Source organism: Bubalus kerabau, chromosome 4 (assembly GCF_029407905.1).
Source record: "Bubalus kerabau isolate K-KA32 ecotype Philippines breed swamp buffalo chromosome 4, PCC_UOA_SB_1v2, whole genome shotgun sequence".
NCBI classification, from domain to species: domain Eukaryota; kingdom Metazoa; phylum Chordata; class Mammalia; order Artiodactyla; family Bovidae; genus Bubalus; species Bubalus kerabau.
Genome location: NC_073627.1, coordinates 37579020 through 37596952, shown reverse-complemented (window position 1 = coordinate 37596952; position 17933 = coordinate 37579020). Strand labels below are relative to the sequence as shown.

General features: G+C 42.5%; 1 protein-coding gene, 1 long non-coding RNA gene and 1 pseudogene across 2 annotated transcripts; all 3 read left to right on the top strand.

Annotated features, from left to right (window-relative positions):
• The first annotated feature begins 4055 nt into the window (after positions 1-4055).
• LOC129649390 (uncharacterized) lies at positions 4056-16444 on the top strand. Its single transcript, XR_008713100.1, has 3 exons — positions 4056-4105; positions 7922-7988; positions 16244-16444. It is a non-coding gene; the product is annotated as an uncharacterized LOC129649390 (long non-coding RNA).
• On the top strand, positions 5040-6938 carry TAF13 (TATA-box binding protein associated factor 13). Its single transcript, XM_055576754.1, is given in 2 exon segments — positions 5040-5766; positions 6848-6938. Coding segments are annotated over 2 exon segments (411 nt in total). The 5' UTR covers positions 5040-5446.
• On the top strand, positions 5845-6772 carry LOC129649382 (CUE domain-containing protein 2-like; annotated as a pseudogene).
• Positions 16445-17933: the final 1489 nt, after the last annotated feature.

The following is a 17933-nucleotide window of genomic DNA, read 5'->3' as shown; positions in this document are numbered from 1 at the left end:
ACTTTTGACCTTTCTCAGACATCAAAGCCTTACACATGCAAAGCAGTGGACAGTAAAGTGGGCCATAAGGTACCCGTCTACAATTTCAAGAGGTTCTTCAAACTTTTTTTTTAATCTTCTCTTTTAGTGTTTATTTGGCTGTGTCAGGTCTTAGTTGCAGCATGCAGGCTCTTCCTTGCAGCGCGAGGGCTCCTCTAGCTGTGTCGCACGGGCTCTAAAGCACTCATGCTTAGTTGCCCTGCAATATGCGGGATTCTAGTTCCCCAACCAGGGATCGAACCTGCATCCCTGCACTGGAAGGTGTCTTCTTAAGCACTAGAGCACCAGGGAAGTCCTGGTGCTTCAAACTTGACTTAATCAAAAACCAACTTGATCACATGTCCCCACATCTCTGTAAATGACTCCATCATACACCTACTTGCCCCATTCAAGAACCAGGGAGTCATACTGAATCAATCTCTTTTGCCATCTCTCCCTCTTCTCTGCCCTCTCTCTCTCTCCTTTCTCTCTCCCTACCATCACCAATGGAACAACAGTCTTGACAATTCCACTTCCTTAGCATGTCTTTCACCCTCCCCCATCTCTATTCCTGCTAACCCTGCACTGTTTCTGGTCCTTATCATCTCTCACCAGCACTCCAAAGAACTTTTCTCATGGGTCTCCTGTTTCCTTTGCAACCATATCACTTATCTCTTCCTGGCCCCAACCTCATGGATTTCCCTGAAATTTCACCAGCATCCTGGAACTCTTGCTGTCTATTTGCCCAGAATGCCTACCTTCTCCCCAACTCTCCTCCATCTCTGCCAACCTGGCAGATGCCTACTCAAATTTCAAGACTCATTTCAACTTGCTCCCCAAGCAGTCTCTTCTGTCTTCCCAACATAAACTGACCTCTCCCTGCCTTGTGCTCCACATCCTATACAGAATTCATTCTTCACAGTAGTACACAGTTGCATTTTATTTTTTTTTATCATTTTGTTTCCCCCACCAGGTTAGGAACTCCTTGAGGGCACAAATTGCATTTTCTTAATGGCTTGTGTATAATAAGGGCTTCCCAGGTGGCTCAGTAGTAAGAATTTGCCTGCCAATGCAAGGAGATGCAGGAAATGTGGGGTTTGCCCCTGGGTGGGGAGGAGTGGAGGAGGAAATGTCAACCCACTCCAGTATTCTTGCTTGGAGGATCCCATGGGCAGAGGAGCCTACTGGGCTACAGTTCATAGGGTCACAAAGAATCCACACGACTGAGCACGCAAGCATATAATAGGTACTCAGTAAATACTTTGTGAATGAATCCAGTAAACAAACAAAATACTTTCCTATCTTTACCCTTCTTTTTCTGTGAAACAAACAACCAGTCCTGGGGAACTTCCCTGGTGATGCAGTGGTTGATAAGAATCTGCCTGCCAATTCAGGACGTGGGTTTGATCCCTGGTCCAGGAAGCTCTCACGTGCCACAGAGCAACTAAACCCAAGCGCTGCAACTAGTGAGCCTGCTCATCACAACTAGAAAGTAGTCCCCGTTTGCCTTCAACTAGAGAAAGCCTGCATGTAGCAGTGAAGACCCAATGCAGCTGAAAATAAACAATAAATGATATGTAAAAATTACTAGCAATGCAAAGAGGCAAGAAAATATTACCAATAATCAGAAGAAAATAAAGTCAATGGAAGCAGACCAGATATGACAGAGATGATGGAATCAGAAGACAAGGGCTGTAAAACAACTATTGTAAGTATTACAATAAGATAATAAAGAGGGAATTAAAGATACAAAATAATAAAATGGTAGATCGAGATAAGATAAATATAACTACAATAAACATTTCACGAGACACATGGACTCACAGATTTAATAACACACTCTTCTGTGCATGCATAATAGGATAATACAATGATCACAGTCTCAAACATTGCTGCTGCTGCTGCTGCTAAGTCACTTCAGTCGTGTCTGACTCCATGGGACCCCATAGATGGCGGCCCACCAGGCTCCCCCATCCCTGGGATTCTCCAGGCAAGAACACTGGAGTGGGTTGCCATTTCCTTCTCCAATCAAAAATTGCTACTGGGGATGTAAATAGATATCGTCCTTCTGAAGGGCAATTTGGTAACATCTAACAAGATCACAGGCTTCCCGGGTAGCTCAGACAATAAAGCATCTGTCTGCAATGCGGGAGACGCAGGTTCAATCCCTGGGTCAGGAAGATCCCCTGGAGAAGGAAACAGTAACCCACTCCAGTACTCTTGCCTTGAAAAATTCCATGGATGGAGGAGCCTGATGGGCTACAGTCCATAGGGTTGCAAAGAGTTGGACACGACTGAGCAACTTCACTTCTTCAACAAGATCACTAGTGCATCTACCCTGTGAACCAGCAGTAATGTTTCTGAGAATTTATTATTCAAATCTACTTGCACACAGGCAAAATAATGTGAGGGGAAGGTTAATCATCTCCTTGTTTGCTTTAGCAAAAGATTGGGGGGAAAACTTAAATGTCCATCATTAGATGACTGGTTAAGTATATCATAGTAAATTTATTCAATGGAATATTCTACACTTCTAAAAAGAATGAGGAAGTACTCTGTTCTGATACAGAAAGATTTCCAAAATACAAATTCAAAAGCCAAAATTAAGAATGGTGTGTTTACTATGCTCTCTTTACATGCATTCATTTTGCTGGCTTGTTCATGAGAAACTCTAAATCATATGAGAAATGAATACCATGGTCTCCAGGAAAGATGTGTGTAGGAACTAGAAAGATTGGAACAGGAAGAAGGTTTTCATTCTCTACCTTTATATTTATTCTTAAAATTGAAGGGAAACTAAAGCAATTATAAGTTCTTGGAGACAGTAGGTATTAGTACTATCTTATAGGAAATGATTTGTCTTTAGGGGGCCAGAAACATAAAAATATCCATGACCTTTTCCCCATTAATTCTTCTCCTGGAAATTTACTCTCCAGAAGGACTTCAATAGGGACTTCCTTGGTGGTCCAGTGGTTATGAATCTGCTTTCCAATCAATGCAGGGGATGCAGGTTTGATCCCTGGTGGAGGAACTAAGATCCCACATGCCACACAGCCAAAAAAAAAAGAAAGTTGAACTCATAAAAACGAAGAATAGAATGGTGTTTGCTAGGGGCTGGGGGATATATATATCTAATGTATAACACAGTGACTATAGTTGATAATGCTGCATTGTATGATTGAAATTTATTAAGAGAATAGAACTTTAGTGTTTGCACCAAAATAAATTTGTTGTTGTTGAGCAGCTCAGTCATGTCTGACTCTTTGTGACCCCATGGACTGCAGCACACCAGGCTCCTCTGTCCTCCACTATCCACAGAGTTTGCTCAAATTCATGTCCATTGAGTTGGTGATGCTATCCAACCATCTCATCCTCTGCCGTTCCCTTCTCCTTTTCCCAAATAAATAAATAAATGATAAATATGTGAGATGATGGATGTGTTAACTCAATCATGGGAATCACTTCACAACATACATGCATAATCAAATCATTACAGTGTACACTTTAAATCTATTAATATTAAAAATTTATTTATCAATTATATTTCAATAAAGCTGGAAGAAATATTTGGGAGCCAAAGTACTCTTATGGGGGTTAGCCACTTCCATATCCTCTGATATAGCTTATTGTACATGTGTACCATTCTCTCATTTACTTACTAAATATGGCATGCTAGATTTTTTCCTTCATGCCAAAACAATTCATATCCATTGCAGAAAATGTAGGCAATGTGGATAAACAAAAGAGAAGAAAAAATAATATGAAAATCACCCAAAATTATACCACCCAGCGATGTTACGTTTTTGTACACTTCCTTTCCGTGTAACCAGGGAGGAGACCTACAGTGCATACTCCTCCTTCTAAAACAATTTCCCCTCTTATAGCCCCTGCTGCTAATGCTGCCTTAGTTTATACCACATAACTCCATCCCACAGGTCACCAGGATTAGACACCCTCCCTGTATTAGTCAGGGTTTAGTCAGGAAAGCAGACACCACCCTGGGTTTTTCAAACCAAATAAAGGAAATTGGTTCCACGGGAAATGGAAAAGCTGAGAAGCCAAACACAGGATGGTGAGGAGACTGAAGGTTAGCAACTGGCCAGAAACAACTGCTGCTCTAGGCAGAAGGGACAGCAGGAGAAGGAGGTTTTATCAGACCACAGAGTTTGGGGCCAGTCAGAAGGAGCCAGAACCAAGGAGGGGGATTTCCAGGGAACTGGAATCACAGAGGCAGGGTCTGTTTGTTGGGGAGAGGAGACTTCTTGGGAGAGAAGTAGCCACAGTCAAGGACCTCACAGGAAGAGAGAAAGAGGGGGAACTATCCCAGCCTTTTCCCTCCTCCTGTTCTCCAACCATCTGTCTTCTCTTGGCCGAACTTACCTAGAAGGCTCTGGGCTAAGGAGCCTGAGGAGTGATGGGGAAGGGGACAAGGGAAGGGGGATGCAAGTGAGTACAAATAGGCAACTGGCCAGGAATTGTCTAAAAGCAGCCAATCAACAGGTTAGCCACACATCACCTATGTAGTATTCTTTTTTTTTTTTTTAGTTAATTAATTAATTTTGGCTGCACCAAGTCTTAGTTGCAGCTTGCAGGATCTTCCATCTTCCTTGTGGCATGTGGGATCTTTAGTTGCAGCATGTGAACTCTTAATTCCCATACCAGGGATTGAACCCGGGCCCCCTGCATTGGGAGCACGGAGTCTTAGCCACTGGACCACTAGAGAAATCCTACCTATATAGTATTCTTACCAAAAAGGTTTAAGCTGAATCTAATCAAGAGGAAATAATCAGGCAAATCAAATTGAAAGAAACTGTGCAAAACAGCTGGCTTAGCCTCTCCAGAAAGTCAATGTCACAAAAGATGAAAAATATCCAGAGAACTTGTCTAAATTAAAGGACATTAGGGAGACATGAAAACTAATTTCTGTGTGTGCTCATTATTTGAATACTGGATCCAAAAAAATCATATGTCAATTGTGGAAATATGAATCTGAGTAGCAGATTAGATTACAGTTGTATATAATTGCTAAACTTCTTGAGTGTGACTGTTTGACTGTGGTTATGCAGGAGAATGCCCTCTGTGGTTATGCAGGAGAATGCCCTCGATCTCAGGAGATATATACCAAAGTATTTGATATCTTCAACTAACTGCATACATATATACATGGAGAAAGAAAATGTGATCAAGCAAATGTAGCAAATGATAAAATCAGTGACTCTAAAGAAAAGGTCTATAGACTTTCAATGTACTATATGTGCGACTATTCCAAAAGCTGAACATTTTTCAAACTAAAAACTTGAGGAAAAAAATAGGCTTTGACCAGTGGCATAAGGTGAAAAAGATGAACTGAACCAATCAGTTCTTAGGAATTTGAATCTAAAAGCATAAAAAGAAACTGCTAGCTCCAAGGGAGGTGGGTACGCTGCTGATGTGGCTGGCTGGTGGGATGGTGGATGAAGAAGAGAATCCTGCCTTTGAGGAAGAAAGTGAAGAAATTGGAGGAGGTACAGAAGATGGACAGGGTAAAAGAAAGAGACTTTTTTCTAAAGAATTAAGGTGTATGATGTATGGGTTTGGAGATGACCAGAATCCTTATACTGAATCAGTAGAATTCTTGAAGACCTTGTCAGAGTTCATCACTGAAATGACTCATAAGGCAAAGTCAATTAGAGGAAGTCATGGTCAGGTACAAGTTGAAGATATCATCTTCTTGATTCAAAAGGATCCAAGAGGCCTTTGATCTCGTTGGTGGGGCTGGGGGCATGCGAGCTGCACCCCGCGGGACAAGTCGCTGGCGGAGCCCGACAGAGCAGCAGAGGAGAGAGCATGGAGCTGGAGAGGATTGTCAGTCAGCCCTTCTTGCCTTTGTCCAGACGCACCTCCCAGAGGCCGATCTCAGCGGCTTGGATGATGTCATCTTTTCCTATGTGCTTGGGGTTCTTGGGGACCTGGGCCCCTCAGGCCCAGCAGAGGAGAATTTCGACATGGAAGCCTTCACTGAGATGATGGAGGCCTATGTGCCTGGCTTCGCCCACATCCCCAGGGGTACAATAGGGGACATAATCCAGAAGCTCTCAGCGCAGTTGAGTGGTGCCAGGAACAAAGAGCCCCTGTAGCGGCCTGAAAAGCTCAAAGAAGAGACAATGTCTTCTGCTGGGGACACCCAAGATGAGGCAGCCGGCCCTGAGGAAGAGCTGCTGCCAGGGGTGGACGTACTCCTGGAGGTTTTCCCCACCTGTTCAGTGGAGCAGGCCCAGTGGGTATTGGCCAAAGCTCAAGGGGACTTGTAAGAAGCTGTGCAGATGCTGGTAGAGGGGAAGCAGGGGCCTCCAGCCTGGTATGGCCCCAACCAGGACCTGCCTAGGCGTCTCAGAGGCCCCCCAAAAGATGAGCTGAAGTCCTTCTTCCTGCAGAAGTACATGATGGTGGATAGTGCAGAGGATCAGAAGATTCACTGTCCTATGGCTCCTAAGGAGGCTCCCAAGAAGCTGATCCAATACATCGACAACCAGATAGTGAGCACCAAAGGGGAGCGATTCAAAGATGTGCGGAACCCTGAGGCTGAGGAGATGAAGGCCACATACATCAACCTCAAGCCGGCCAGAAAGTACCGCTTCCACTGAGGCACTTGCCAGACTCTGCCCGAGCCATCTAGGCACAGATCCCAGAGGGATGCAGGAGCCCTACACACCACACAGGGCCAGCCCTAACTCCTGTCCCCCTTCCTTCCCAACTTCCTTGCTCTACAGTGTTAACCTCCTCTTGGAGCTGCCACAGGCACAGTAAAGGTAGCCCCAGGAAGGTGAAAAAAAAAAAAAAGGGATCCAAGAAAGTTTGCTAGGGTTAAAGACTTGCTTACTATGAATGGCAATTTGAAACGTGCTAGAAAAGCATTTGATGAAGCAAACTATGGATCTTGACACCTATTGTACTTTCTGAAGCTTCATTATCTTCTGGGGAAACCATACTTAGTAACTATATTTTCCACAGTAAGGTCCTGATACCTAACCATGTGAATGAAAAACAGAGAAGCACAAAGTTTTCAGGTTTTATTTTCACATATTCAATTTTAGAATGATATATGAGCCTTTAATTGCCTGCCATTGTATTACCATACTTGAATTACTTATTGGATTTTAATGACCACATGTAAGTCAAAGTATCTTTGGTTTGCAAATCATTCAGTTTCTTCTGACTCTTGACCATGTCGATGAATTAATATTTATATAAGGCAATGGCACCCCACTCCAGTACTCTTGCCTGGAAAATCCCATGGACGGAGGAGCCTGGTAGGGCTGCAGTCCATGGGGTCGCTAAGAGTCTGACACGACTGAGCGACTTCACTTTCACTTTTCACTTTCATGCATGGAGAAGGAAATGGCAACCCACTCCAGTGTTCTTGCCTGGAGAATCCCAGGGACAGGGGAGCCTGGTGGGCTGCTGTCTATGGGGTTGCACAGAGTCGGACATGACTGAAGCGACTTAGCAGCAGCAGCAGCAGCCATTAATTATATTGTGCCATTGTAGGTTGTACTGTAGCTGTTTAATATGTGAAATCTAAATGGCACCTTTGACTTTGATAGCTAAGATGTGTTTCATGTATTTCTAAAGCTTTTAGACTATAGTAGTGTAAGTTATTAAAAGATAGTGAACTGGTTTGTTTCTTTTAAGGAGAAAATGATATTAGAAAATACAGCCTCTTGTAGGAATGTTTATTTGCCTTAAGATAATGTGTTTTAATACTCTTCTTTAGATAACAAGAGTAATTTAATTTTAATTTTTTATTTTTTGAGAAACTAAAAATTTCCTATGAATGTTTCTGTGTTGGAAGACTTACTGGATTAAAAATCTTTGGGGTTTATATACACTATTTGTCAGATTTTAAAAGAACTCATTTCCCCAGGTCAGATTATAACTTCTGAAAGTGCTTTCAGTAGCAGGAATGGTATTGCTGAAAAAGTTGATTGCAGGTAAGCATTTGGGGTTTCATTAATGTATTTGTTAGCATTTATTTATTGTGAAAGTGTGTACTTGACTAAAACCATGTGTGGCTATGGAAACCACTTTTGTAGTTCAGGATATACAAATTTTGTGTGTATTTAGCTCATTGTATTATTCCTGTACTTAGCTTAAAGTAAGGATTAAAATTGCATCTAAAGGGATCACTGGATACTACTCTTTGTGAAACTGAATGTTTTGTGTGCCACTTATAAACATTATCTATGAATCAGTACTTAGGAAGATTTCACTTTCTTAACCTATTAATATAAGGAATAAAATATGAAAAATTAAAAAGATTACTTAAAAAAGAAAGAAACTGCTAGTTAGCAATATAGTTGTAGGTGACAGAAAAACACGGCTGGAGTTAAGTGAAAGAAAATGAAAGTTGCTCAGTCACGTTCAACTCTTTGTGACCCCATGGACTGTAGCCCACCAGGGATTGTCCATGGGATTGTCTAGGCAAGAATACTGGAGTGGGTTGCCATTTCCTTTTCCAGGGGATATTCCTGACCCAGGGCCATCTGAGCCACCTGGGAAATCCAGCGCAACAACAAACTAGGGAATTCCCCGATAGTCCAGTGGTTAAGACTCCGTACTTCTGCAGCAGGGCAACAGGTTGGATCCCTGGTTGGAGAACTAAGATGCTGCATGCTGCAAGGGCAAAAACAGAAACAAAATAAAAAGTCCCAACAAACTAAAATTATATGCAAATCAAAATTATGTGGTGGGAGAATGCTACATAGCACTGTTTGAAAAACAGCAGCCAAGTATTCTTTCCATCTCTGTAAGCACATGCCACTTCCCCCATCAGGAGGTGAAGTCTATTTCTCCTCTCTGATATGAACTTGCTTTGGCCAAAGATATGCAGCAGAAGTGACACAGTGCCAGCTCTGGACCTAGAGCTGAAGGCGCCTGACTGCTTTATTCCTCTTGGAGCCTTGAGTCACCATGTAAAGAAGCCCTGCTGGAGAGACTGGTCCAGCCAGCTCCCAGCTATTCAGAAGCCACACTTGTCAGTGAAGCCAGCATCATCCTCCAGCCCCAGTCAAGCTGACCCAGCCAACACCTGACAGAGCAAGGATGAGCTGTCCCTGCCAATCCCTTCCTAAATCACAGTATCATGAGTCAATAAATAAATGGCTATTGTTGTTTTGAGTTAAAGAATTTGGGGGAGGTTTACTATGTAGCCAATAGGGAACAGAGTAGACAATCAAGGACACAGAGATGCCTATAAGGAGAGTGAAAAAATTCCTGAGTTTTATCATTCTAGATCATTCCACAGGTAGACTCGAAACAACCCCCACTCCTTTCTTGAGTTAAATTAAGCAGGGAGGGATGGATTGGGAGTTTGGGATTAGCAGATGCAAACTATTATATAGAGAATGGTCCTAAAGTATAGCACAGAGAACTATATGTGATAAACCATAATGGAAAAGAACATGAAAAAAAATATATATATAACTGAATCAATTTGCTGTATAGCAAAAATTAACACAACAATGTAAATCAACTATACTTCAGTAAATTTTTTTTAATGAATTAAGCAGGTCTCTGTTCCCTGTAATAGAATTAGCCAGACACAAATGTCCCCTCCTATCTTTTCTCTTTGCAGATGTTTTCATTTTTCAAAGAGTCTGATGAATATCTCTTAGTTGTGCTTGTCCTCACTCATTTCCTTATTTATTAACAGCACCTGATTTTTTCAACGGTTTGTTGTGAAATGCATCATCAAATAAAAGGGGGGATAAAATCATTCATGCAACCTAAATATAATTATAGTATAAACAACCATCTACTAAGTTTGAGATGTAAAACAAAGCCAGTCTTTCCAAACTCTCTGTTTAGTCCTCAACTGCAGTCTCTTCTCTACCTCCCAGGATGAAACACTGTGATGACTTCTGCATTGATCATTTTTTCTCTTCATTTTTCCACCTAGACATTTTTCCCTAAACATGACTTAGTTTTGAAAATCTGAGTAGCAAGCACCAGTGAAGGAGGGTAAGGAAAGGGTGATGCTGCAAATGTTGAAGGAGATGAACTCAACTGTCTCTGGGTCATTGTCTGGGCTTCAGCTTCCTTGAGCATTTACAAGAGACTTTTATAGGAAAATCATTGAGTAAGACGATGAGTAACACTGGGCATGGGGCTCAGCACCGTTGAGACATGAGGCAGTGCCGCAGCATGGGCCAGTGTTTAGGTGTTCAGCCAGGACACAGTCAGAAGGAAAGGCTGTTCTGTATCTTCTGTTCACCAGGACTTGCCCTCCAACTCTTCCAAGAGGTCAAAGCAGAGCATTTCTAGACACTATCCACAGCAGGTCAGGCAGCAGGGCATGCAAGAGTGATCAGCGGATTGATGAAGTTCAGAGAAAAATTTGGGCCAGACTCTCTGGGCATTTTGTCCTTGATTTAAAAGTCTGTATGAGAGTGGGGTAGGGGGCGATGGTGGTGGCGGCCCTCCACCATTTGTCTCCCTCTGGGGTGGTACTGCTTCAATCTGTTTCCTTCCGAACCTAGCACACAGCTGTCATCCTCAGGTCGCCCATCATCCTCAGATTCCTTTCACCTTTCTCCTGTGTCAGATGCCTATTTACAGCATTCCATGCTGGAGGAGGAAATGGCAAACTACTCTAGTATATTTGCCTGGAGAATCCCATGGACAGAGGAGCCTGGCGGGCTACAGTCCATGGGGTCACACAGAGTTGGACATGACTGAGTGACTGAGCATGTATGCACGCCTTCCTTAGTTTATTCTCTTGTTCAAAAAGCACAGCTTCCAGTAGCTTCTTCAGAAAGCATGCATGGGAGGGAAATGCATCCTTGAAATCTTGCCTATCTGAAAATGTCTTTATTTACCCTCAAATTTGACTGATAATTTAGTTAAGTGGAGAATTCTAGATTGGAAATCATTCTGCTTCAATATTTTTTAAAGATTTGCTTTATTATTTTTTTAGCTGAGCTGGGTCTTCATTGTGGTGAATGGGTTTTTTCTAGTTGCAGTGTGTGGGCTCAGCAGCCCCTCAGCATGTGGGATCCTAGTTCCCCAACCAGGGATTGAACCCAAGTCCCCTGTATTGGAAGGTGGATTCTTAACTCCTGGACCACCAGGGTAGTCCCTGCTTCAGTATTTTGAAGGCATTGCCCTGCTGCTTCCAGTGTTATTCACTGAAGTATGAAAAGTCAAACCTAATTCCTGATCTCCATCTCTTTTTCTCTCTCAAAGATTTTTAAATCTCTTTGGCCCTGTGTCCTGAAATTTCATGATGATGTGTCTGGCTGGGTGGGACTCTTTTCATCCTTTTTTCTGGGCATTCGAAGGACCCTTCAGTCTGGAAACTCATGTCCTCGAGCTTGGTAAATTTTTCTGTACTGTTCTATTGATGGCTCAGACAGTAAAGAATCTGCCTGCAATGCGGGAGACCTGAGTGTGATCCCCGGGTTGGGAAGATCCCCTGGAGAAGGGAAAGGCTACCCACTCCAGTATTCTGGCCTGGAGAATTCCATGGACTACACAGTCGGAAAGAGGTGGACACGACTGAGCAACTTTCACTTTCACTTTTGTTGATGACTACCTCCTTTAAATGTTCTCTGTTCTGTCTAGAGCTCCTATTATTCAGATATTGAACCGCCGAGGCTTATACTCTAATATTCTCATCTTTTCTCTCCTATCCATCTCTTCATCTTCTTCAGGATTTTTTCAAGTTTATCTTCCAACTCTTCTATTACTTTTTTCAGGTCTACTATCCTGCCTTAATTTTTAAGGCTCTTTTTTATTCTCTTAATATTTATAAATTATATAATCCTGTTCTTACAACAGGCCTCCCAGGTGGTTCAGTGGTAAAGAATCTGCCTGCCAATTCAGGAGACACAGGCGACTCGGGTTTGATCCCTGGATCAGGAAGATCCCCTGGAGAAGGAAATGGCAATCCACTCCAGTATTCTTGCCAGGAAAATTCCATCAGAGGAGCCTGGTGGGCTATAGTCCATTGGGGTCACAAAGAGTTGGACATGACTGAGTGAGCATGCATACGTGTTCTTACAACATGAATTTGATATATTCTCTTATCTTTAGGAATGTATTAGTGAGAGATTTTTAAAGTATTTTTACCCCTGTACCCTGTGTGGTTGTTTTGGTGTGTTTTTTATTTTGTTTTTAACTCTTACCTTCAATGTCAGAAGCAGCATCTGATTCTTTTGCAGGGAACTTGCTTCCAATCACATTTTCAACCCATACAAGTGGACTTACCATTTGCTAATTCTTTTGTCCTGAATAATATACTTAACTTGCCTGGGCTTTAGTTTCTTCATCACTTAAATGAGGATGATGATAGAATCTATTTTATTGGGGTTGTCAAGGATTAAGTAAAATAATACAGAGGACACTGATTAAGTGCCTTTTCAAGCTTGGGAAGTCTAAATTGTCCAAGGTTACACATCTAATCATAGAAAACTCAGACTTAGATTTATGATTTGACACATAATTAGTACTCCATAAATTTTACTATTATGTAATAATAGTTTAGAAGAGAGGAGCACACAATCCAAGCCTGGCCAAAGAGATTCAGCACTGGGATTGTTACTGGAATGATTTGAAAGGAACGACTCTTTTCTTATTAGGTTATTAAATTGATAAAACACCATCCCAGAGCTGCTACTAGCCTTCTGTGATGGTTAATGTTTTATGTCAAATTGACTAGGCACTGGATGCCCAGGTAGCTGGTTGAACCTTATTTCTGGGTGGTCTGTGAAGATGTTTCCAGAAGAGACTAGCATTTGAATGAGTGGGCTGAGTAAAGCAGAAGGCCTTCCCCAATGTGGGTAGCCTTATCCAACCCACTGAGGGCTGACTAAAACAAAAAGGTGTGAAGAGGTTGCACTTTGCCTGACTATTTAAATTGTCATCAAGCACTCCTAGTCCCTAAGCCTTCAAACTCAGACTAGAACCTATGCCATCAGCTCTCCAGCTCTCTGGCCTTTGATGCACCATCAGCTCTCTTTGGTCTCCAGCTTACAGATGGGAGATTATGGGACTTCTCAGCCTCCATAATCACATGGGCCAGCACCTTATAATAAATCTCTTTCTAGTATTCATATTCACATATAATTTACAACAATATAAAATTTAAGATTCCCTAATCTATACAGACAAAAATCTGGGGACCATGTAGGAATGGATAATAAGAGTGTGAGATAATGGAAGGAACAAAAAATTGATCAGGCCAAATTTATTGCTATGGGCTCATTAAGCAGAGATTCTACATTTAGTCTACAGCTTGGGAAGTTAGAAAGGGCTCTGACAGTTAGGTTGATTGGCTGAAACATGGGCCAAAAGGGGTTGGGGGATGGCACAGTGAGTGAACTGGAAATGCTGAACCCACCTTGGTTAAATGTGGAGGAAAGGATTCAAAGGATTAGGGAGATGGGAATATTACAGGGCATCTGTCATTTATGGCTTACCCACCTGGGAGGGCCTGGAAGACACCACCACTGATACTGTGAGAAGTAAACTTGTGAGGGGAGCCTCCTCAGAGCCTGGAGGAGCTCTGAGATTGCTCTTCCCTATAGGCCAGACCTCCCAGTGGGAACTGCAGCCAATGAACTGGAAAACCTAAAGGCGATGGGAATAGGAGATCCAGCATCGATCCCTGAGTCAGGAAGATCCCCTCAAGAAGGAAATGGCAACCCACTCCAGTATTTTTGCCTGGGAAATCCCATGGACAGAGGAGCCTGGCAGGTTACAATCCAGGGGGTCGCATAAGAGTCAGACACGACTTAGTGACTAAACGACAACAACAAAAGGCGACAGAAGTAACTGGATTCCAGGATGGCGAAGGCCAGGTGGTAGCACGCAACTGCCCAAAGGCAAGATGGGCTTGATTATCATAATGGATAGCAGAGTCAAAGTAGTAATCAGAAGTATTAATCAGACTAATTAATCAGACTAATCAGTCAAAGTAGTAATCAGAAGTATTAATCAGACCTAGTTGGATGGTTGATGATGGTGTTCCAGAAATGAAACAGATAGGAAGCCTATTAAACTTGATCTGTGTAAGCAAAAAAATTCCAGGTCAAGTGAACAAAATGTAACTAGAATAATGGTTCAACAGTCAATTCCCAGACTTGAGCCAGTTTACAGACCCAGAACCCCTTGAATGAAGGGGAGGCCAGTCCCCTTGAGGAAAGACCCTCGTATGCTACCCAAAATTTATGCTGTTGATCTTTCTCCCAGCCTTCCCCTAAGGGGACCTATAGATTTTACCAGGGTAACTGTGCATTGGTGGAAAGGAAACAATCAGACCTTTCAAGACTTTGGGGCATTGGCTCTGAACTGAAATTAATTCCAGGAGACCCAAAATGTCATTATGAACCCACCAGTCAGAGGAGAGCCTAATGTAAGACAGATTAATGGAGTTTTAACTCAGGTCTGTCTCATAGAGGTTCAGGGGCCCTTCAACCCATCTTGTAGTTATTTCCTCAGTTCCAGAATGCTTAATTGCAATAAATATGCTCAGAAGCTAGCAGAATCCCCTCACTGGTTCCCTGAAACTGTGAAATGCTAGCTAGTATGGTGGAAAAGGCCACGTGGAAGCCCCCAGAGTTGCCTCTATTTAGGAAGGTAGTAAACCCAAAGCAATACTGCATTCCTGGAGGCATCACAGAGATCAGTGCCACCATCAAGGATGTCAAGGATAAAGGGGTGTTGATTCCCACCACATCCCCATCCAACCTGCCTTTCTGGTCTGTGCAGAAGACAGATGGGTCCTGGAGAGTAACAGTGGATTATCATAAGCTTAACCAGGTGATAACTCTGATAGCAGCTACCGTACCAGAGGTGGTTTCTTTGACTGAGCAAAGTAACACATCTCCTGGCACCTCACCTGCAGCTACTCATCTGGCAAATGCCTTTTTCTTCACCTCATCAAGCAGTCTGCTTTAGGTGGCACTGCCAATAATAGACCTTTACTGTCCTACCTCAGGGATATTTCACCTCTCTAGCCTGATGTCATAATTTAGTTCACAGGAATCTTGATCACCTTTCCCTGGGGCTTCCCTGGTGACTCAAACATAAAGAATCTGCTGGCAATGTAGGAGACCCAGGTTCAATCCCTGGGTTGGAAAAATCCCCTAGAGAAAGGGATTTTATCCCTTTATGGCAACTCACTCCAGTATTCTTGCCTGGTATCCCATGGACAGAAGAGCCTGCCAAGCTACAGTCCATGGGTTTGCAAAGAGTCAGATACGACTGAGCGACTAACACTTCACACACTTCCTTTTCACAAGCTATCACTCTGGTGCACTACACTGACATTATTCTAATCAGACTAATGACTAGAGCACTAGTGAGCAAGAAGTAGCAACTACTCTACACTTGATAAGACTCATGCCCACCAGAAGGTGGGAAATAAGCCCAACATAAATTCAGTGAGTAGAAGGTAGTTATCAATACCAGCCACATGGCTAGTCAGAGAAATGAGGAATGTTAACTCATAGAGGCTTCCTTCTTATTTTGTTATGATTGTGTGTGAGTTATCTTTCCTTTCCTCTCTTATTTCCTTACCATGCAACTTAAGATGTACTGACTTGAGATCATAGTATTTAAGTATTGTTAATTCTACATCATACTGTTTAAGTTATAGGATAACAAGGAGAGTAAACATCACTCAGGGGCTTTACCTCCTCTTCTGAGGAAGGGGCTAGTGCATTTTCAGTTGTATTGTGGCCAGCGGAATTAAACCTTTGTTATTCTTTACTTGGAGATTAGTATGGTTTAAGAAGATACATATGAGCCTCAGCTTAACAGGGGGTGGACTTGTGATGGTTCATTTTATGTGTCAACTCGATTGGGCCACAGGGGTGCCCAGAAAGCTGGCTACAAATTATTTCTGGGTGTGCCTGAAGGTGTTCCAAGAGGAGATTAGCTTTTGAATTCATGGACTGAGGAAAGAAGACGGCCCTCCCCAGTGTGGGTGGGGCTCATCAAATCCACTGAGAGCCCAATAGAACAAAATGGTGGAGGAAGGCTGCATTCACATTCCACCTGATCCTTTGAGTTGGGACTTCAATCTTTTGCTCTCAGCAGTTTGGGTTCTTGGGCCTTCAGACTCAGCCTAGAATCTACACTGTCAGCTCTCTGGCTGTCAGCCTTTGAATTACACCATCAGCTTTCTGGGTCCCCTTGGCTCTGTTTATCTGGAGAAAACTAACTAATACATCCTCTTTAACAGCTCTCAAGGAGAGTCTATGTGAAAGTAAAACCAACACAAAATAAGAATTAAGAGATGGAAATAGATTACTCATGATGACGTGAGTGCCCAGATCCAACCTGCCTGGGGTATACGTGCCCTGACTTTCTTGTACTATGAATCAATACATTTCTTTCTCTGAAGTCACTTTTAGTTGAGTTTTCATCACTTGCACAGACAAATTGCAACACAATGAGAACATATCATTTTGAACTTATGTATTTCACTTAATATATCATTACCATATTTTCATGTCATTAAAATTATACTCCAACATTATTTTCTTTGAAAATGTTTGCTCCTTGGAAGGAAAGTTATGACAAATCTAGAGAGCATCTTAAAAAGCAAAGACATCACTTTGCCAACAAAGGTCCATATAGTCAAAGCTATATAGTTTTTCCAATAGTTATGTATGGATGTGAGCTGGACCATAAAGAAAGCTGAGTGCCAAAGAATTAATGCTTTTGAGCTGTGGTGCTAGAGAAGACTCTTGAGAGTCCCTGGCAAGGAGATCAAACTAGTCAATCCAAAAGGAAATCAACCCTGAATATTCATTAGAAGGACTGATGCTGAAGCTGAAGTTCCAATACTTTGGCTACCTGTTATGAAGACCCAACTCATTGGGAAAGACTGATGCTGGGAAAGACTGAAGGCAAAGGAGTAGGGTGCTGCAGAGGATGAGATAGTTAGATAGCATCACTGACTCAATGGACATGATTTGAGCAAACTCCCAGGGATAGTGGAGGACAGGGAAGCCTGGCGTGCTGCCATCCATGAGGTCGCAGAGAGTGGACACGACTTAGTGACTGAACAATAACAACAAATCAGAATTAAGAGACACTCAACAACTTCCACACAAGTTTTAACCCTCACTGTTGAGATACACTTTTCCCCCCAACCCTTTCAGTATTTTTGAGGCTCCACCTTCCTGAAGATTGCCCCCAGACTCAGGAGGAACAAGCAGGTAAATCCTTCAAACAGACAGAAATGATAGCAGTGATAGCCACCTAACTCCACGTGTGAATGGGGAGGAGGGGGGAGGGGGAAGGGGGGCAGGGCAGGTTCAAGGAAAACTCCCTCTTATTCTTGAATAGCAACAATAAAGTTTAAGTAAGCAAAGCTGAACAGGATTTATATTCAAAGAGCTCAAGTAGGAATTCTGCAACAAAGTTCTTCCTTTGTTACATTTATCTTTTGCAAGGAGGGTAGAATTTTGTGGCTATTTGTTTAATATGTAGTCTGTCATCTCCATCTTTTTCTCCAGAAAGAAAAAAAAAAACAATTTTATGACTAATGTCAGAGAGTTTTTATGCTTATAAACAGGAATTTAAACAGTGTTTCCTGAGAGTCATAGAGTAGAAGTATTTTGATATGGGTCATACAAATCCACTTAAACCAGCTTACATTTGTGAAGGAAATTGTATTTTAAGGACCTGGAGTTAGTCACAGAACTCAAGGGCAGAGATCTGGCTGGTCCTCAAAAACAGGCTCAAAAGAGTCTGGAATCAGGGACTAGATGCTTCTGGAGACACCGGAAGTCCTGTTTATCTCATCAGTCTGAGCTGAAGTCTCAGCCTTCCAAATTCCTGGGAAGGAAGGATTGGCAAGCCACAGTCAGGTACTTATCTCTAAAGCAATCAACCTCACCCAAGAAAAGGGTATGAACCTGAGG